This window comes from Corvus cornix, chromosome 3 (genome assembly GCF_000738735.6).
Source record: "Corvus cornix cornix isolate S_Up_H32 chromosome 3, ASM73873v5, whole genome shotgun sequence".
Lineage (NCBI taxonomy): Eukaryota > Metazoa > Chordata > Aves > Passeriformes > Corvidae > Corvus > Corvus cornix.
Genome location: NC_047056.1, coordinates 78297320 through 78318618, shown reverse-complemented (window position 1 = coordinate 78318618; position 21299 = coordinate 78297320). Strand labels below are relative to the sequence as shown.

The window sequence follows — 21299 nt, the reverse complement described above, 5'->3', positions numbered from 1 at the left end:
AAAGCATAACCAACTAACGAATTTATTACAGTACCCAGCAATGTTCAGTCCCAAAATGGGATATAAATATGCCCCAACAGAAGCAGTGCCCTGCAGAAATGATTCTTCAATTCTGGCAAAATTACCTTACAGGACTATGGTAGCAAAAATACGGTCAAGAGAAAAAATTGAAAGTTAGCTTAATGATCAGGCTAAACACTAAACAATTTATCCCCAAAAGGACTAAATTGTTGCAAACACCAACCAAGTGAGGGAACTGTGTTTCCTGCCATATAAATGTGTAAATAAAGTTCCCTTTTAGGCTTGTTAATGGGGCAGGAACTTCAGTCACATAAACAAAAACATCTGTTTGTTGATCCCAACCTGGCAGCTCCTGCTTTTAGAGCTGAATCCACTCTCATGCTGAGAGACCAAATACATTTCTTTTCTTTATATTCCCAATTAAGCAAGTGATTATGGGAGCTGCAGCCGCCAAGCCCAAGCAGGCAGCAACACAAGCCAGGGTCTCTCCCTAACCATGTGGCAACCACTTTCTCAAGCCACAACTGATCAGTTTGGTGACAGTGACAATCAGTTACCCTGACTCTGCTTCAAAGGGCTGTTTCACAACTGCCTTGCATTGCCAGGAGGTTTTTCATTAATTTGTCAAAGAAGGCTTTAGTGCCAGTCCTCACCTTGCAGCCCTGCACAGTAGAGCTGGCCAGACACCCACCTCTCTGACCATGGCAGAGACTGGCCTGGGGGACACTTCTGCTCACCCACCTGCAGGTCCCCACCTTATCAGACTGGTCCCAGGCTCCCCCACTGCTCATCCCAGGGATGCTGCCAGCTCCTGTTTCCTACTGGACACTGGACACCTTCCCCTTACATCTATAGTCCCAAAGAAACACTTTCAGCAGCTACTGCCACTGACAGAGCTTAGGTTGCAACCTGGCTAGAAGAGTCAGCCTCAGGGGCCAGAAATCAAACTCATCAGTTTGACTAGAGCTGGGAAAAAGGAAATCAAGGAAGAGGCACAATTGCTGCTTTCTTAGGAGACAGGGCAAGTTATGGTAGAAGTCAAAAAAGGAGTAAAGAAGAGCCTGGCTATTCAGGGTTACCAATTGCCTGGCCATGACATGAGGGGCACAGGACTCCAGGAGAGGAGGACCATTCTCATGGTTTAACCCCAGCCAGCAACTCGGTACAACACAGACACTTGCTTACTCCTCCCTCCCCCCACCTCCAGCTGATGGGTTGGGGAGTAGACTCAGACGAAGCTGGATTGAGATAAAAACAGTTTAATAATTGAAATAAAGTAAATATTAATAAGAATAGTAATGAAAAGGAAGATAAAAAGAGAGAGAGGGGCAAAACTCCAGAAAAACAAGTGATGCACAAGACAGTTGCTGACAGATGTCCAGCACATCCCCCAGCAGCGATTGGCCCCTCCCAGCCAACTCCCCCCAGTTTATACGCTGGGCATGACATTCTATAGTGGGGAATATCCCTTTGGCCAGTTCAGGTCAGCTGTCCTGGCCATGCTCCCTCACAGCTTCTTGTGCCCCTCCTCACTGGCAGAGCACGAGACACTGAAAAGTCCTGACTCAGAGTAAGCACTACTGAGCTACAACCAAAGCACTGCGTTATCAGTATTATTCTCATACTAAATCCAAAACACAGCACTGGACCAGATACTAAGAAGAAAATTAGCTCTGTTCCAGCCAAAACCAGGACAACTGCAAAATGCCTCTGGGCAGCTCCATCATCAGAGCACAGGGAAACAAGAACCATCAGCCAGGCACCCTCGGCATGGCTTACAGCTGCTGGAGAGGAGGGGAAAGAGACTGTCTGAAGGCACAACATGGGAAGGAGCCCACTGCTTTCCAGGTCACCCCTTTCCCCATCCTACCATACAAGAGCTTTTCATCTTTCACCTTCAGCCCCTTTCTCTCTCCAAACAGCCAACACAGTGGCCTCTGCAATGGCCAGCTCTCCTCTCTCTCCAGTGGCCAACATGGTGCACCAAATGCTGCAAACACAGAGCCAAAGTGGCAGCTGACAACAGCTTCTAAGTATAAAATCCAACTTAAGGAGTCTTTTTCATGGCATGACTCAAAAGAGGCAGTGTGCTGATGGCTTGTTCCTTTCTGACCAGCACACGCACTATTTAAAAGCAAGAAAAGGGGTTTACTTCAGCACTCACAAATAGGAAAGTCCCTTGGAAAACAAGGTTTTACAACACTGGGAGAACGATAGTACCTGCCAGAAGCACAGCCAATGAGTCTACACAAGTACCTCGACTTCGGCAGCACATTTCATGTTTGTTCCATGCTCCAGGCAGCCTCAAGAGCATGCCCCACCACTGCACACAGCACAGCCCATCCACATCAACCAGACAGGCACCAGTTTTAAACTCACATGCTTTAAACAGCCCCTGGCTGCTCTCATTGGCACGCACAGCCTTGCAGATACAGTGGGTTGCGGCTGGTGATGCTCTTCTTTGGGGCACCAGCTGCCTGCTCAAGCAGTGATAGGTAAGGACTGCCCAGCCAAGAGTACCTGATTTGCAGGGCCACTTCAGAGCAGTTTGAAACAAGCCCTGCCTGCAATGGGAAGACCAAGAGGGCACCTTGTTGCAGGCACAGCCAGCCCTGGTCCCCTGGCCAGGCAGACAGCTTACTGCCCACTCTCCTCCCTGCAAACACACATGCTGGGACAGTCTGTTGGAAAAACATACCAACATAACTCAGACCGACCTGGGACAACATTCTTCTACCCCAAACACATGTCAGCAACTGCTCTAGAAAGTACTTGAGCTGGGAAAACAGGAACTATTAACAGCTAAGGGAGAGAACTGACCTCAAAGACTTCTGATGGGCAAGATTTTTGTTGAATCCTGACAGAAAGCACTGTGAGTTATTTACTTGCGCTAATTAGGCCTCTTTGCTGCTCTGACATTATCTTGATATACTAGAGCCCCAGTTCTCCTCCTGGCAGCCATTTCCTATACTGACAGCTCCCTCCCACACACCTCACTGCATGCATACCCCCAAACCCTCTCTTTCAATATCCAGGCATGCAAGCTCCCTGGTTTTAATCACACAACACAGAATAGTTTGGGTTGGAAAGAACGTTTAAAGGTCATCTAAACCAAGCCCTCCAAAATGGGATGAAGATGTAACTGTAGCATAGTAAAAAACACTCAACCTAAAGCTCTTCCTTTACGTTTTGTCTAGACCACAAAATGTGCACAAGAACAGGGAGGAAAAGGCACAAAGAGGGAGGAGCCAAGAAGCTTCCTCTTCTCCTCTGTGTTCCCCTTTCCACTTCTCTTTCAAGTGTTTTTATTCCATTTCCTACAATTAAAAAAAAAAAAAATCACCATGAAACAACCCAAAACCAAACAGTGAAATGTGTGTGAGCACTCATGTTATGTCATGAATGGTTCCCTAAGGAAGAAAACTCCTGCAGCAAGTGCAGCTTATGTGAATTTTACCATATAGCTTCAAACCTTCATATGCAGCTGCTTGTATTTTAGTTGTGACAGATCTTTCATAGCATTGATTATTCTCCCATTCAAGGTCCCTTTTCCCTTCATGCTTTTTATCTTTATCTGGAGATACAGAGGTAAGACTTTGATCACCTGGTTTTATTAAGTCTTTGGCTCTGAATATCAGCCTCTTTGAATTTCAGAGGTGCTGCTAGTACTTTCATCTGACCAATGATTACAAGCCCACAGATTTCAAGTCAGAAGGTCTTTTTATGACTAGAAGCAATTGAGGCTTAGAAGAGGATTACATACCATGTCAACCTCAGAAATGCTGTCCAAGCTTTCAACTTGCACATCCACCCCAACAGGAATCGCAGGGCCTGAAAGAGAATGAGATTTAGATATGTAAATAAATGTTCTCTCACATCATCTGCATTTAATTAGCACTTCTAAGGTGACATGCAAACATTTCTGAGCTAATGTTGTACATTTCTGTCAATGGTTCTTCATGAGGGGGCTGGGGAAAGAGTCAGTGAATAATCATGTAAGGGCCCTTTCGAAACATTGAATTATCTTCCCCTTGGCATATGCTGCAATGTTGACACTTTGCCAGTTAATCCAGAGCTTGGATGAAACATTTGCATATGTTTTTAAAAACTAAGCCATCCCACCTTAAATTTTAGGCCTTTTTGAACAAATTTATCCCCAAGGACAGGGGACTCAGATGAAGAAATGGCAAGCAATGAGCCCTTCCTTGGAGGTTTCTCATTTTTTACCAACAAGACAAGTCACATTAATCTCTCAAGAGCCCATCATCATTTTGATTCATGTTACTCACTGATGATATCACTAGTTTTCCACAGTAGTTTTAAAATTAGCAGCCAGAGAGTTCACAAAGAGTAAATAAGCAGAAAACATCCCATAATGAATGCCCACTCCTCTATTACTAGAAGCCCTGTATCAAAACTTCACTGTAGACTGCTGCTCATTAATGGCCAGGATCTGCTCAGATGACTCAAGATTCCTGTAGTGTGTTTTCATGCAGCTTTTCCCAAATTCTGGTGGTAAGCGCCTCCTGAGACGTGCACACCAAGCACGACCCAGCGGGGCAGCTCAGCAGAAACTGCTGAGGAGCAGTGCAGGCGGATTCAGTGTTGCCTGGTGGTCTCAGTGTGTCGCAGTGGGTCTCACAGGACTCACACCAATGACCCTGCCCGGGTTGTGTCTCCAGCCTGGGCACTGTCAGTGAGTGTGACCATGCCAAAGGAAGCAGAAGCTCTGAAGACGTGTCTGGGACTTGACCAGCAGAAATTAATTTTCCAAGGACCATAGTAGCCTCCATGAAGATATGCAAAGACTTTTAGCAGCTAGATTTTGAACCTGCTTAGCAGTCAGATAATACGTAAGATGCACCACAGTCCCTTTGTGGACTCAGACCCATATTTGCAGTGCCACAAACAGCAGGGCCTGCTGCATGCACATATTTAGCTAGAGTAGCATCTTCCTCAAGACTATATTGAAGCTCTGAATACACCACAAGCCTAACCAGAGAGCAGAAATGCTGCTGAGAGAGCAGCACACTTTTGCAAGCTGATATCCATCCTGTTCCTGTACCTGCAGCAGCACGTACAGACTCCCACACATCTTCAGGGCTTTTGAACACAGCCTTATGTTTGCCTCTGCTGGGGGAGAAAGAAGCACCAACTCTGCCTCAGTAGGGAAAGGCTGATCCCCATGCCCTTGAGACAAGATATGCCCAACCCCACAGCAGGTTTGCCAGGGCTTTGATAAGCCAGCCTCACCTGATTCCAGCAGAGCACACTGTCCCCTTCCCACGTGCCCAGCTCCAGCCTGTTATGCCCACAGTGTCTGTCAGCAGCTGTGCTGGGAACAGGCACCTCGAAGCAAGCCCTGTGGAGCAGGACCAGGCTCCTCAGAATGACCAATTCCAGTCTGAGTGACTGTTGCCCCCAGCAGTGAAGCTCTAACAGGGCTAACCCAGCACTCTGAGATGACTCCCAGATGCTTACAAGCACCTACATGACACATTCAGACACATGGCTCTGCGCTACGTACTTTAAAAAAATTGCCAGCAAACATTTGCAACTGAGAGAAAGAATTTTTCTATGACATTTCTCTTGCTCAGTAAAACATGCTTTGCTTTATTGGGCTTTTTTTTTTTTAAACAAGATAGCAAAAAGCACTGTATCTGTGGTGACGAGACATTTTGATGTGCAGTACAATCAACAGAGAAACAACACAAGCCTGCTGATGGCAGTGTCCTGTTGGTAGCCAATTAGACTTGTTCTGCTCAGATACCTTGTGAAGTCATACATGGTAGTCAAGAAGAGCTTGGGCAATAATTCAAATACTTATCTATTTCCTTAATGCATTCAAGTACCTAAGAGCTCTTCAGTGCGGCCATGCCTGTGACACTGATCTTGGGCCTGTGCTACAGCGAGGCTCAATGCTCAGAGAAGCTTCTTCAGAAAGGTTCCACAGCCCAGCACAATCCACTTCAGGGCAGGCCCAAGGCTGCCCTCAGCACTGCCCTGTCTGGCAGCAGAGAAAGCGTGTGTGACTAACATTACCATTGCCACATCCAGCTGGGGACATTGCAGCCGTGCCCCCCACAGACATGCCGTGGCAGGCAGGGTGCTAGCGGAGGAGAATCGAGGTCTCTGCCAGGATAGCCTCACACTGCAATCAGGCTGTGCCAGACGAGGATGGCAGCAGCTGGCCGTGGTACTTCCCACCACATCTCCCTGGTGGGAGCCGAGGAACACATGGTGGGCTGCCCCCCACAGCTCCCAGACTGCAAGAGAGACTCTCTGTGTATGGATCCTTAATTTAGCCTTGATTCAGGAAATCAACACCCACCCATAGTCTATTTACTGCTGCGATTTCTATGCTTCTCTGAACACTAATCACAGATTTAAAAATACCCAAAAAACAAACAACTAAAAACCAAACCCATAAACATAAGAACACTGCCAAGCTGGTATCTGTCCCGCCCTCCTATTCCTTCCCTATCTGCTCTTGAAGATAAAATACTATGTCCATGTTCTTTTCTTTGTTCATGTTCCTGCATCAAACACTCAATAACCAGAAGTTATCTCATTGCAAGGACAAAGCCTAAGGTTCAGTTTGGGGCTGACACAAAGCTTTGTTAACCCCAAAATAAAGGGTGTTCTTTGTTAAGGTGGATGGTTTGGAAAGTCCTTGAGAGAAGAGGTCCTAGGCTGGATTAGATGTCTTTTCTGCAGCTGATCACAAATTTGGGGGGATGATAACAATAGTGATTGTAATAGAGAGAGGGAGAAATTATTTGAACATTGGACTCAAATGTTTAGTACTTAATACAGAAATGTAAAGATGAGACTGCAAAACTGTTGCAGTGGGGATCCTGCAACATACATATATCAAACCAGGAGTCCCGTGGAAAGGAAATATATAGGACAGACAGATTCTTGCTAGCTGTTTCAGAGATGTTTATTTCTCCAGCCGCATGGCCGGAGCTCTGCCGAGGAACTGTTCCAGTCACGGGCCCAAGGGTCCTTCTGCCCGCGCAGGGAACACAAACCAACCCATGGGAACGAGGCTGAGCAGGGGCAGGGAATCCCCGTGTCTGTGCCCTCAGGGCCCCTCTCCCAGGGCTACATGGCAGGGGAGGGACCCCGACACAAACCCAATTTATCAGCAGAAATATTTACTCTGTCTTTTTTTGGGCAAACTCCTACTACAATCAGCTGGAGTAATCACTACTTTTTCCTTCTCCCTGCTCCTCTTTCAGCACCTGGGGCTGAGGCAATGAGAGAGCACACAAATAGGATATGTTGAGACACCAAGACCCTTTGGAGGAGGTTTAGACAAGAAGCTGGACCGAGCAGGGAAGGGTGAGTGAAGGGCCAGTGGGGACAGCCTGTGAGGTAGTGACAGGAATCAAATGATCACCAAGTCCTGCTCTCAGCGATGAGCATAACTGATAGTGATAATTGCGAATTCACTCGGCCCATCACTCTACAAAACTTCAAGATGTAGTTTTGCAGAAGCACTTGATGGAAGCAACACTGAAAGTGCATACAGCTTCTGAGGCAAAACAGAAGCCCTGTCTAGAAATTACCTCTTTAAACCACAGAAACAAACCCTGTGTTTCCTTGAAGGTCACATTGGCTACAGCACATACCATTGAATTAAATGGCTGTTGATCACTCAGAGAGAAATATCAGGAGATCTTTGGTCTCACTAACCCATAGAGTCAATTAGGAACTCCCAGCTTTTTAATCCTGTCCCTCTGGCAACTAAACTGTTGAACCACAGAGGCTCTGGGTGTTTTGCCAAAATCCTCATCAAATGCCACTAGGGATGAACAAAAGGAAAAAAACCTCTGTATTGAGAGGGAGCAGGGTATGATGAGGGTGTGAATGTGAACAAACAAGAACAGCTGAGATGGCATATGACAAACTGAACTGGTAGACAGAACAATTAACTTAGATTACAGCATTAGATGCAAAATAGCCCTCATCAACCAGCCTTTCTTTGTCATAAGCAATATTTTATCATTATTCACTTTTTCTTCAGAAAGAAGAAATACAGAAGGATCATCCTAGAGAAATATAAGCAACAAAAGACTCGAACACTTTAACACCGGAGAGATCTCAAAGCTCAGGCTCCTCTCTAGGATGTTCACTGCTGGACAGGCAGCTAAATGGATCCATGTGAAAGCTGGGGATATGGCTGACAAAAGGAAGCAGTGCTGCTTTGCTCAAAGACTGCAGTCCAGCAGAGTTTTTTAGATCACAGTTTAGAGTCTCTGAAAAATATCAGCCAAATTCATGGAATTACCTGAATTAAACAAGTATTTACAGTACAAGGTCTAGAGATAACTTGTATAGCCTTCAACTGAAACATTTCTTCCAGAAACAGCAAACATGTCAACATCCTTTATCCCCATCACTGTCCACAGCAATATCTTGCAGAACACAAATCCTAATTCAACAGGACCGATAAAGTCAGGAAACAAATCCTGGACTCTTAAGGCTTCATAGAAGTCACAGGCTTCTCTTTACAACACAGAAATGAACCCACCAATAAACACAGCACAGCGGCAACTTCCAAACAAACTCAAGACACTTGCACCATCATTAGCAAATTTGACAATTTAAAAATTGGAAATGGAAAATAGGAGATTTTCCTTTTGATGGAGATATTTATATTTGTGTGTTGAGGGAGGATTTAAGTGACCTGAAGCACAAACTGGGGCTGATGGGAGGGAGAGCACTGCTTTCTCTCTTTTATTGGGTAGTATTTGTTAGCCCCACAATTTCTGCATGGGATTTACATGCAACATGATGGAGCACCCTTGCACCTTCTCACCATAAAGGTACTGCCTTCTGAAACTGAATCAGACACATCTTATTTCTGTAAATTCCTACACATCAGTGTTCTAGCCTCAGCTCAAACTTTGATGTTAAAAAGATGCTCAGGAACCAGCCTGTCAAGGTGCTTGTGGCTTCAAATATTCATTCCTTTGCCAAGCTCACAAACTGGTGTGCTGACAATCAGTGGCTCCTTATTTCCCTTTCCCTTGCAGCAAACTGCTCTGTCTTGAGACCTGCTCTTCAGTGAAAGCCATTACCCATTCAGCCTAGGTGCTGCACACAGAAAAGATGGTGTTCAGAATACCTTTAGAGAAGACCCACCGCGCATCTGCATTCAGTGGTTGTACAAGGAGAAGAGATGTACCCAAAAAGCCTCCATTTTGGGTGGGTTCTGTCATGAAGACTTTGTGGCTTGTTTCATATTGCAGAAACTCCTGTTTGAGTATCAAACTGCCCCAGATAGAATGGGATGTCTGGCCTGTGGCTAACCTCTCCAGGGAACCCAGGAGGTTTCCACAAGTCCTGTGCAGGAATGACTTCAGAGAAAGTCCAACATTAAAGCCTGTTACATCCCAGTGTGTCTCCACACCTAAAAACACCCACCAGTGAGCAGCATGAGAGCTTCAAAGGGTGAGTCAGTTGCCAGTTAGAACTGGGCACAAACGTGGTTTCTATTTCTGACCACTGGAGCAGGCTTTGGAAGATAGGGAAGAGTGTGCTACCATGAAGATGCCTGGAGTCAGTTTTCCACTCCAGCTCTGAGAATAAAGCTTTGTGATGCCTCTGATTTTTCTCTTTGGCAGTGCTTTCAAAGGCATGTTTGTTTCTCTCTGAGACAGTGTCTCAGTCCACTCATCTATCTTGGAAGGAGGGAGGCCCTGAGATAAAAATATCTACACGGGAAACAAGCAGGTTTGAGATTTCCTTCCTGACAGGTATCTCATGCACACCCAGAGAGACTGCAAACATCCATAAGAGATCCATCCCATGTCTGCAAGAAGCAAAACAGCTTTCAATGTATCTTCATTTATGTGTGTGTGTGTATATTTACTTTTTAATGAATGTATATCTGATTGGGACCTCTTAGGTGTGGGCAGCTTCCAGGCACAGAGCACCAGGACGTGCTCATCACCTGCCTCATGCCTGCAGAGCTTCGTCTCTCTGCATCTCACTGACAGCTGTTCATCAGCAGAGAAGCAAGTTCTATTCCAGTTCTTGATACAAACACTCAGTGAACTGCTCGTGCTTTATTCACCCCACTGTTCACCCATCCTGGCAAAAGCACTGCCCAGAAAGGGCAGTGAGGACCAGCTGACGTTAGGCTACTAGGCTATGAGCAAATATAATACAAGTAAAGCATTAGGCTGGTCCTCAATAAAGAAGATACAGCTATTTTAAGTATCAACTAAAGCTGCTTATTCACAGGCTCCCTGTAAAATACGAGATGTCATAAATGAAATGCTTAAAATGGGTGTTTAAGGAAGGCAGGAAAACAAACATTTACATAATCTTTAAATATTAATAATAGTAAATAATACCTGAACATCTGCTAGCTAGAACAAGGTCACTGACATGGAGATAACTCCCTAAGGGTCAAAACCCCTGCAGTCTCTTTAAGCTTAGGGAGGCTCTTTGACCATCAGCAAAGCAAAAGAACTTTGTCATTGCCTCTGTACCCAGTTGCCTGTCTCTAATGGGCTGAGGGCAGGCAAGACAACCATGCTTATTGGGCTGTTAATAACACAACTTACACAACATTTGTTTGCTCACTTGCTCTTTACAAAAATACTTTTTCTTGAAAAACCCTTCACCTTTCTCTAACATTGGGGGTTTTTTTCCATTTCACCTTGCATAACCCGAGCCTTCTCTGCCCATTGGTCACAGCTGTGTTGGGCTGGCAGCTTGCTGACTGTCATCTGCAGACCAGCAAGAGTCACTGTGGCCACCATAAAGCAGCCCATACCCCCGTCCCCTTTTTAGCTTAAGGTGAAGTTGCAGGCTGGCCCACCAAGCTTGGGAACCATCATCATCACAGTACTGGGTTTCTTTTAGTGTTAATACCACTCACAATTTACTTAGGGTATTATTTAAATTTTCCAGAACTGAGGTGCCTTTCCCACCTGCAAGGTAACATCACAGGCCCATTGCAATTCCACAGAGCTGGAATCACAATTAGACCAGAGAGGGTCTTAGGGCAGCGACCCATCACAGCCACATGTATCCCACAGCCTCCTCTTCTCCACTTCCACAGTACAAAAGCCTTTTTATCCTCCACAGGTCAGATTACATCAGTTTGACTGACATTGCCACAGCAAAAAGCTGGAAGCACTCATGGTCCACAGCAAATCACTGTGATTGCCTGACGAATAACATTACAGACAGAAATATGAGGAACACCTCTTACCAGACTTTTGTTTCCTTTCCTTTATGTTTTTTTCCATCAGGCTTATCATCTGTCACTAAAACCACACTGTGCAGTTCTGCAGCTGAGCAAGAACCTGTAGCACCTGCTATGTCCGTGTGTCTGAGTCAGGCTTTCCAAGGCTGGAGCCTCAACAAAGCTGTTTCCATGCTTTGCTGCTTCTCACATACCATTTCAATACACCTTTGTCCCAAGAATCTCTGCAAGTTAAGGAGGTTTTAAGCAAATTTTTTTTTTAAATGATGAATTTCCATTATAAAAAAGGGAACCTTCTCAGCAAAGCCTCTTAGGATATTTCTCAATTTTATAGACATTTTTCCAAATTTTGGCTCTAAAAGAATCTTGATGCCGTGATGGGAGGTAGCATGGGAAAACAAGGCATAAGAGAGATTAAAATGCAGTTCCATTAACACTAGAGGAGTGACTGTGTAATTCAGTGTGTCTGTTTGCTGTGACCTGTGCTCAAATGTGTTCTTCAAGGACTCTGTGACACTGATGAAAATAGTTAAATTCAGATCTGTTTCCAGAAATACAATGCAGTGGTGCCACTGGGCATCAAACCATCAGCACAACAAAACAAAACCCCACAGCTTCCCCCCAAAACAGGTATGATGGCCTGGCACACATCCAGTGTGCCAGGGGAAAAAAGTTAAAAAATCACCATGGCCCCCCAGCTGTCTCCAACTGAGTCAAGGTAAGGAGTCCAAATATTCTCCCAGAGAAGCCCTATCATCCCACCCATCAGACCAGCATGTCTTTTGTCCAGAGGACAGATCAGCTGCAGAGGGGACAGATCAGCAATTCTAGTTTTTCCATATCAGGCACTCAGGAGTCAACAGCCAAGCTTCAAAAATTGAGATTGGCTGGGAAAAAAAAAAAAAAAAAAGATCTGAAAACCTAGGACAGCATCCTCTGAGCTTATAGCAGGGGAGGACATACCTGGGATTTAGGGTGGCTTGTGCACTTTGGCGAACTCACACTTTTCCAGCCTATTCATAAAGGAGCCCAGTGCCTCCAGGGCCAGCTCCCAAACCTCATCCCTGAGTCTCAGCTGCACCCAGGGCTCTGTGTGTTCCCACTAGCCCCAGGGAGATCTGCCTATGCTGCACCCAGAGGGCAATTTAAGGCAAACCCTTCAACCCTACAAGTAGCAGATCAAGGTTATCACTGATTAGCAAAAACTTACCTCCAATGGTCGGGCTGGACTACAACTTGCTAGTAAATAACATTGTGGGGGCAGGAAACACTGGTGATGACAGGTTTTGAACTCTGGAGTTTGAAAATATATATATATAAATTGTGAGCAGGGGTCAGCACTGTGCTCTCCGAACGGCACATGTGCACTGAGGGGCAAGAAACATCTTTTCAGCCATGCCAGGAACGGGCAGGTCTGAGAAGCTCTGTTCTACGGACCAGGTGCAAAGGGCACAACACTCGTGTGTCCCACTGGGCAGGGAGAGGTAGCACTTCACCCTAGATGGCCAAGTGACAAAGGATACAGCATTAGTCCTTCAAGGAAAACTATAGCAAACGCTGTCCTTAGCTCTGGAAGGGCTTGGTGATTGATCTAATCAGAAAAGGGATTGTCATACTGGTATTCCAGCAGTTTTTGTTCAGGTACGCTCTTATCTCTTCAGTAGTGAATCTAGAAAGGTCAGGCAAGCACATTCCTGTAACTGGGTGTGACCAAAGGCAGAAGTGAACGTGGCAGAGGTCTTCCCTCCCACTCTTTTATTCACTTATGAGCATTTGAGACAAGATTTTTTCTGGACAAAAGTATTCCATTTTCTCCTAGCAATGATGGGCTGTGATTCACCCAATGAGTTCTTTACTCTGCAATTTAATCCCATCAGCTGAAAAGCTCATTGCAACTTCACAACCACAAGTGAATATTAAAACCTGCAGCTTGCTCCTCTTCTCATTAGAGTGAAACACTTACTGGGAGGGTCCATCCTCAGCTCGGGGGAATGCCAGCCAAAACCAGAGCCAACTCAGTAACAGGAAGGAATGTAGGAACTGTACAGAGCGCAGAGGGCAATGAGAATGAGTATGAGGCCTCTCTGAATTGGCACCAAGTCTGTTTCCTTCACACTGATGCATCTGGACAGAGGTTGGTTTGTTTGTTTTAATTAGATTGTTAATTGGATAATTATATTATTCTTAATTAGATTAGCATAAAATCAAGAGAACCATTTTATTCTCACCTCCAAAGGCCGGCCTCATGGTGAAATCATGTTCGTCGATTTTGAGAAGCTGCTCTGTCTTTCCTTTCCAGGCTTTGGTCAAGTCCTCATTCTTCTTAGAGACGTGGCTGCAAAAGACAGCAATAGCATTGTTCTGAGGTTTCTGTGCCCAAGTGCCACAAGTGCCAGCCCGATTTCGGAGCTACAGGAGCAGCAGCCTTGCAGGCACCGTCCCAGGGACTGTGGGGAGACTGCCAGCACCAAAACACAGACACAGCGCTGCCTTCCCCCAGCATTAGTTCAGACCTTTGTACCCCACAGGCAGCCCTGCTGCCTCTGTCCCCCGCCAAGGACATGGTGCTCACTCTGCTCCAGACACCAAGGCTCCCAGGGAGGCACAAGGCGGACAGCACAGCATCTCACAGGGGAGCTGGATGCAGCGAATGTCGCAGCTCAGAGCAAGCAGCAGTAGAAGCAGCTGGCTGCTCCGTGTTACCTGGCCAGGATTTGGCCAGGTACCGAGGCAACATTGTCATGAGAAAGCTCTTTTCAATGGTGGTCACGCAATGTCATGCACTACTTGGAAACTGCCCCACAAACTTCAATTCAGTGCTGGCAGTTTGTGTGGACAGAGGGTCTTCTGGCTTTCAGCAACAACAAAACCACCCATTCCTCCCCACAAGAGCAGGAAGAGAAGAGTTTTATCTAAAGAAGCCTTCAGTCCTTCACTTTTCTGAACATTAAGGTAGGAAAAATTCTTACTTTTTATTTGAGATACAATATGATGAGTGGGAGAAGGATGACAACATACCCCTGAGAACAGTGCAAGATAGTCACTAAAATCACGTAAGGGGATAACTAACCAGCAGGCAAACATACTGCATGCACTTCTGGAAGAAAATCCAGATCAGCATCCCTGGCTTTTCTCCAGTGGTGCAGAATGGAAGACTTGGACTGTTAAGGCTCCTCAATCCCTTTGTGCTCTGGACATAAGATCTGATGAAATTATAAATACTGCCACAATTAGCTGATTTCCAGTAACTCGCTAAAAATAATTATGATAAATAGAAAGAACTTTATACAAAAGGGTTCAGGTTCCTTTTCCTGTATGGAAGAAATATTACTGAAAATAAAGAACAGAAAATCTTGGAGGAAAAATAGAGAGACTACTTAGGCTTAAAGTATTGGTCAAAAATTCAGAACTTATAAAACAATCACACCTCTCATAGGTGTGGGTATGGAAAGGGGTTCTTAGCTTCATTAAAATATAAAGCACGATAAGTATGAGCCAAAGGGAGCATAAATCACAAATTAGATGAAAAGTTTCCCATCAGAGCACTCATTTCAAGAAAGAAATTATGAAACCTAAAGGGTGTGGATAGCTGCTGCTAACATCAATAATCCATTTCCTTATAAAAAGGAGGTGAAAAGGAAGCAACAGAATTTTAAAATAATTATATCAAATAGATGTTTTGAAGGAATATAACCCCTTGTACCCCAGGGCACATGCTACATAGGAAAAGTTGGATCTCCCTCAGGTTACTTTGGGCTCCTGTTTCACTCGGGATGTCAGGGCTTCTCCCCCCGCCGGCTGTGAGAAAGAGCCAGCTGGAGCAAGTGCCCGGACAAGGCTGCATTAATGGTTACCTAAACGCAGGGGTGTAAAACCAAGCACAGCCATTAATGGGAATGGTTGGAGGCAAAAGTTTAGCTTTTAACTGCTTGCTGCAGGGGGGAAGCTTTGTTTTGCTGCAAAGGTTAGGGCTGCTGCCAAAGCGCTCCACTTCACCATCCACAGCGCAGCCTCTGCGCCCGAAAAGCTGCAAGTCGGGAAGAAGGATCTGCCTGTGTCTGCTTGACTTTAATTATCAGGGAAAAGCCAGAGTACCAGTGAATGTTCAACCAAGTCTCTCTCCTCAAAGAAGAGGGTAAAAAAAATCTAATTAAAATCCGCTAAAACATTGGATTGCACATTGTATGAGGAATTAGTATGGAAAACCCTGGCAGTGGTATCTTGTAAATCAATGGCTCAGCCTCACTGAAATGCTACATTTTGATCAATTCTTTAAAAATCATCAAACGGCAAAGAGCACACAGGAGAGCTGCTGAAAACAGTCTGTGGCTGCAGAGGCTTCAGCGGGATGGTTGGGGACACAGACACTGTCTTAGGAAGAAAAGAGGTTTTCAGGCACATCCTGAGCCAGGGGTTGCATTTAATAACCATCATTTAATCATCAGTTTGTGCCCAATCCTTCAGGTATTATGACGGCCAATTCAGATTTTATAGAAAGAGTTCTGTCAGCCCCTTTTAAATCAATTTAATCCATTTAAAAAGTTTTTGTGTTGAGATATTTTTAATGACAGGAAGTCTACACAGCCTTTAAAGTTTATTACTACTTTGTCTATTTAATCCAATTCAAGACCAAGTTTGTTTGAAAAAAAAAATATTTATAACACAGCTTTTATAACAGCTGATGCTTGACATCAGCTCTGCCGTATCTTCTGCTCTCCTCTGGCAGGCACCCCGTGCCAGCCCCACTGCTGTTTGGCATTGGGAACATCTCATTACCTGCAGCAAAGGTGACACCAGCTGCTAATGCTCTTGCAGAGCTGAAGGATGCTCTGAACACTGCTGCCTGCCGGGTGCCTTTACTGACAATCTAATCACCAGTATCTCATAAATCCTCCCTGATGTACTTATGGTCTTTAGCATTTCTGATTATAGATTTGTCAGGGTTTCTTTCAGCTTTATGCACACTCTGCAATTCACCACTATTCATTTAAATCCACCCATCTCCCTTTGTCTTTTTTTGCCACATTTTTCATATATGAAAATATGAAACCAATTTTATTGCTGTTTAGATTTCATTCAAGGGGCATGAATTTGATAAATCTGACTTCTGTGAAGAATTGTTTCTGTTTAAAGAGGAGAGAACTTTTTTAACCAACAATGCTGTTACAGTTCTAGAGCCCTTGGTTCGTGCACCATTTGTATATCTTGCACATCAGCAAGAACACCCTCAGCTTCATACAAACAAGTATCACTGATACCCTTCAAACAGTTTCTCAATATAAGTGGCAGAGACTCTACACCCTGGAAAATGTGAAAAACTACTGTCAAAGTACAAAGCTGGGAGCTGCTACGTGATGAGCACAGACCAATTTCCTACACAAAGCCTGGGCTCTCCAGAACGTAACATGAAGCAGTGTCGGGCAACAGTCAGGGCAGTGATGCACAGAGGCAGTTGTTTCTTTATGTTATACCTCAATGTGTAGGAGGAGAGATGTGTTAGCAGTGAGGGGGGGATGCAGGAGTAAGAGAAAATTAAATGCAAGGCAGTTTCTAATCAAGCAAGGATATCCATTCAGCATGCTGAGCGAGGCACTGCTCACTGAAAAAAGAAAGTGTTACAATTTATTAACACAAACCACTGCAAGTAATTAAGGATGCACAGGCAACCCTTAACCTGGCATTTGTTAATTTGTGTTCCTAACCTGACTTTCCCCATGTTCCTTTCCCACTTAGGCACAGGCTCAACAACTCCTCTGCAGAACGGTGGCAGAGAGCTGCCCCAGAACCTGCAGGACCAGCCACCCCAAGCTCCCAGAGCTCCGTGGGGAAGGACCTCTGCTCCAGGGGAACCTCTGTGCAATGCCCACGTAAGAAACTACAGCACTGAAGGGGTTCTGCACCTGCACAACCCAAGCTATCTTCTTCAAGTCAGTATAAAGGTCTTTACACCAGGCTGACTTATCCCCTTAGTGGACACAAAATACCAAACTTACCAAATGTACATTCCCAAACACAGGAATAAATTTTCTTGAATAAGAAAAGTTTACAGTAAAATTTACTCTATTTCTTACGGTAAGTCAGCAAGAGAAATACTAGGCAGAAAATGTGATGAAATCATTTAAAAGATCATTCTTTTAATTTTTCTTACATGATTAGGAAACCAGCCTAGGAACTAGTTTTAGTTTCCTTTTACTAGAACAGTCCACTATTCATTGTTGGTTTAGGGACAACAAAATTTTTTCTACATAACTAAAAATTAAAATATTAGTGACACTGCTCCATACACTTCTTTTTGTTGCAACATTGCAGAATTCTCTGTATTTAAAACGTAATTCACATTTGACAATCCCTAAAATCTGATTTTATAAAATTTTAAATAACTACATTGCATAGGAATTGTAGGGGGGGGGGGGTGCGTGTATACATATCTATATCTGGCATATAGTTCCTCAGGTCCTACCTAGATGGAAAATTGTTCATTAATCATTACATCACAGAAAACGAAATAGTATTGTTATTCTTTACAGTATATTTATAAAAATAATTTTAGCAGTGCTTCGACTGCCACAGTCACAGCTCATGAAAATATTGGCACTGTAAAAACTGTAAATTATTTTCACCATGTTCAAATAAAGTACAAAACTTTTAACCCAGGGAATAGCTCTACTTCAGGGCAAATTAATATTTAAAGAAGGATTTATACTCTTTTGTTACTTCAAAGCACATGATCTCTACTACACAGAAAAAAGGTTTGCAAGGAAGTGCTACTGTTCAATCCCCCGCATTCCTCAGAATACAGACTTTGAAATATTTTCAGAGTTCAGTGAAAGATTTCACTCAATAATTGAGATTCTGTGAACAAAAGTGGTAAAACTTCAGTAGACTTTAGGATTTCAGGGTCAGGCCCAGGCTGTTTCAGCTTTTTAACATTTACGTCACTAAAAGCATATGCCACTGTATTTTTTCAATATGTAGTGTAAACCTGATAGCATATTATGTTTTCTTTGCTTCCAATTACATCATATTTCTTTTCAAAACATTCAAGTAACACTGCTCCCTATAAAAGTGTTGAGTGATAAACCAAGAAATTCACAAAAATAAATGAAAATATGAAAGTTTACTGTCATAGTAAACCACTTAATAAGATGGATTAACCCAATTTTATTTTTGAGCCCTTCAAACAATGAATAGTCTTGCAAGATACAATTGCCACTGGATGACATAACCACAAAAAAGGATAACATACTTTGGACTGTCTGACAGGTTTGGAAGATTATCTGTTCTAATGTAAACCTCTGGACAAATCTCAGCAGCAGTAAATCTAATAAGCTTTACTAAGACCTTTAACTCTTTCTTGTGCTTTCATTTAACTTTTTTTTTTAAAGCTTCCATGTATTTCTTCAAAATATATTTCTAATTTTACAATCCCTGGGTAACTTCCAGGATTTATTTTGTTATTAATTACCACAATGTGTGCAAACCAACATCCCCATCTCAAATTATCAGAGCATAATGGGCAATTCCAAGTGAATGTAAGTAACACAGACATTCCAGCAAGCAGGTAAATAACCTGCCCCTGAAACAGCGCTGAAACATTAAACAGTACGCACATTTGAACACCTCTGTTAACTGCAACTCCTCTGAATTCTCTCAGTAATTTGCATTTATGGCTAAGAATAATTTTACCACAATCCGTGCTGAAGTAGTCCACTTCTCTGCAAAACCTGCCTCACTCACAGTTAATCAAGGTTAGCATTAGAAGTGTCCACTTACAGATAAAACTGATTATACTACCAGACACTGCTATAAAGACATTACCTATAAAGCTGTTTGCACACACAATGCACACAAAGACATTGTCAGAGTGGGTTTTTATTTCCCTGTAGTAATATATTTGTAACACTCCAGGAAAAGATACATACATGGTTTAGCAACCCTTACCTTGCCCTCTGCATACCCAGATGGGTCCACCTCCTCCTCCTGTGTTTTCTGCTTTCCACAACAAGAACTAAGCAGAATATTAATAAAAGGAGTTTTGTGAAATAAGGCATCTTGCTGGAAATGGGAGCCGGGCACTCTGCACTCCAGTGACCTCCTGTAGTACAAGATCCCCCAGGCTTAAACATTGAATCAACTCTAATTCTGGTGTGGCGCGTTGGTCGGCGATCAGTGTCAGAAACGCTGCGCTCCCGGCGTGATGCATTCCACAGGCTTTCAAGGGGCTTCGCACTCAGAGCTTTTCCCTCATCACCGCTAAATGATTGGCCATTACTCACCAAGTTTGCCTCACTAAACATTTCCACTGGGTCCTAAAGGATACTTACTAAAGCCATTATATAAAAACCTGCAATTCTGCATGCCGGCTTTTTGCTCAATCCCCTAATCTCAGCGCTATCCTCCTGCCAGACTGCAAAACCAGGCTGTCCCTTTTCATTAGGCTTTCTACATTTTTTGATCCTCTGTATGGTATCTTTTTCAACTGGTAACTGCCTGTGCCGCGTTTCAGGCATGTATCTCATTGTAATATGAGTGGATTTTAATGGATTTAGGGCAGGTGAAGTTTTATTTTCTGTCTGGCTCTTCATGCTGTTGAAGACGGAACATGAGCTACGTCCCCTGAAAATGCTGACTTTATTTACAGTTAACTTCAAAGGAAAATTAAAACAGTAACTCCCAATCTATACATGCAATTGCATTCACATAAACCAAGTCACCTTTTTTTTTTTCAAATAGTTATTTGCACAATCAGGCATTTTAACTTTTATCAAAGAAGATCAAAACTAAAATTAAAAGATACAAAGCAGCTATTTCTTTAATCACAAGGAAGAGGCTGTTTCCAAAATCCATTCAAGGCCTATTTCCTCAGAGCCTGGTCACAGGGCAATGCTGATTTGGCCTCTCTGCGGAACACCGGGCTGTGTTAACAACAGCCGGTGTGTGGTACTCACAGGAGGCAGAAGTCTGCTTGGCACAGCAGGGATTCAGCAGGAAAAGCAGAGCACATTCAGAGCAAACGCTCCAGAGCAGCAAGCAACTCAAAATCCAGCAGAATGTCTAGTGGGTCATACCTCTTCCAGAACTCTCTTCCGTGAGCCCATGTTTGCAGTACTTGAATTGAACAGGGATTCAAGCACCACACAACAAGGAAACACAGTACTTCTATTTTAGAGGCTACAGGACCTAAACAGGTTTTTTAGGGTTTTGCTGTGTGATTTTAGGGGGGAATTTGTGTAGTGGTTTCTGCTTGTTTTTATTTAATTTCTAATGAAATAGACAAATCAGGTTAAAAGATGTTAATATATTGACATCAAATTAGCCTGCAGCACAAAGTGTAACTGCTGAACAAATATAGACTTTTGTCTGAACTTCTCACAGAAATTATTTTTTCACCTTTGCTCCCTTATACCTGCAAACAAGATTACCAACAATACAGAGAAACTCTAAAAGACTCAGATTTAGGGGTTTTTATATATTTACACATCCCCCTTAGACGCAAAATGGGCTTTCCTTATTTTGGAAGTTGTTATAGCTACTTTAGTGTTGCAAAACAGTAATATATAGTATAGTTGACAAAATTTAGGAAAGCTCTAGGTAGCTTGATAAATACTTGCTGAAAAACAGGATGAGAATCTCACTTAAGTCATTGGTATTGATGCCTTAGGTTTTAACTTTCTTATTTTTCAAATCCTATACTGCCTGGTGTGTAACTCTGAAGTTTCCTGTAGCCTGTTAACTTCTGCTCTCTCATGCTAGGTAGACATAACAAAGCCTCTCCAGCCCTGCTCTCCAAGGACACTCAGACTGTCCTAGGCCGAAAAAGTATAAACCAGAAGCCTCTAAAGGGGGGGTAGGCTTGGGGAAATTACATCATTAACTGAAGCTTTAATTGGAGAATTAGCCCTGACATGCAAATGAACCAAACCTATAAAAGTGTGAAGAACTCGTGACCTGTTGTCCATCTTGGGGTCCATCTTGGCAGCAGCCTCTGGCTCCCCAGGGTGTACCTCTGAAGGCCCTTCAAATAAATACCTACCTTTATTCCCTTACT

General features: G+C 43.7%; 1 protein-coding gene across 2 annotated transcripts in view; it reads right to left on the bottom strand.

The window, feature by feature from the left end:
* LOC104692323 (gamma-aminobutyric acid type A receptor subunit rho2) overlaps positions 1 to 20974 on the bottom strand; it is a 35761-nt gene extending 14787 nt beyond the window's left edge. For both annotated transcript variants that reach the window (XM_010404305.4, XM_019285991.3), the window contains exons 1-3: positions 19193 to 20974; positions 13480 to 13586; positions 3785 to 3852 (exon numbers count right to left, since the gene is read on the bottom strand). In XM_010404305.4, coding sequence (XP_010402607.1) covers positions 3785 to 3852; positions 13480 to 13586; positions 19193 to 19548 — 531 coding nt within the window. In that variant the 5' untranslated portion in view covers positions 19549 to 20974. The remainder of the gene's footprint in view (positions 1 to 3784; positions 3853 to 13479; positions 13587 to 19192) is intronic.
* Positions 20975 to 21299: the final 325 nt, after the last annotated feature.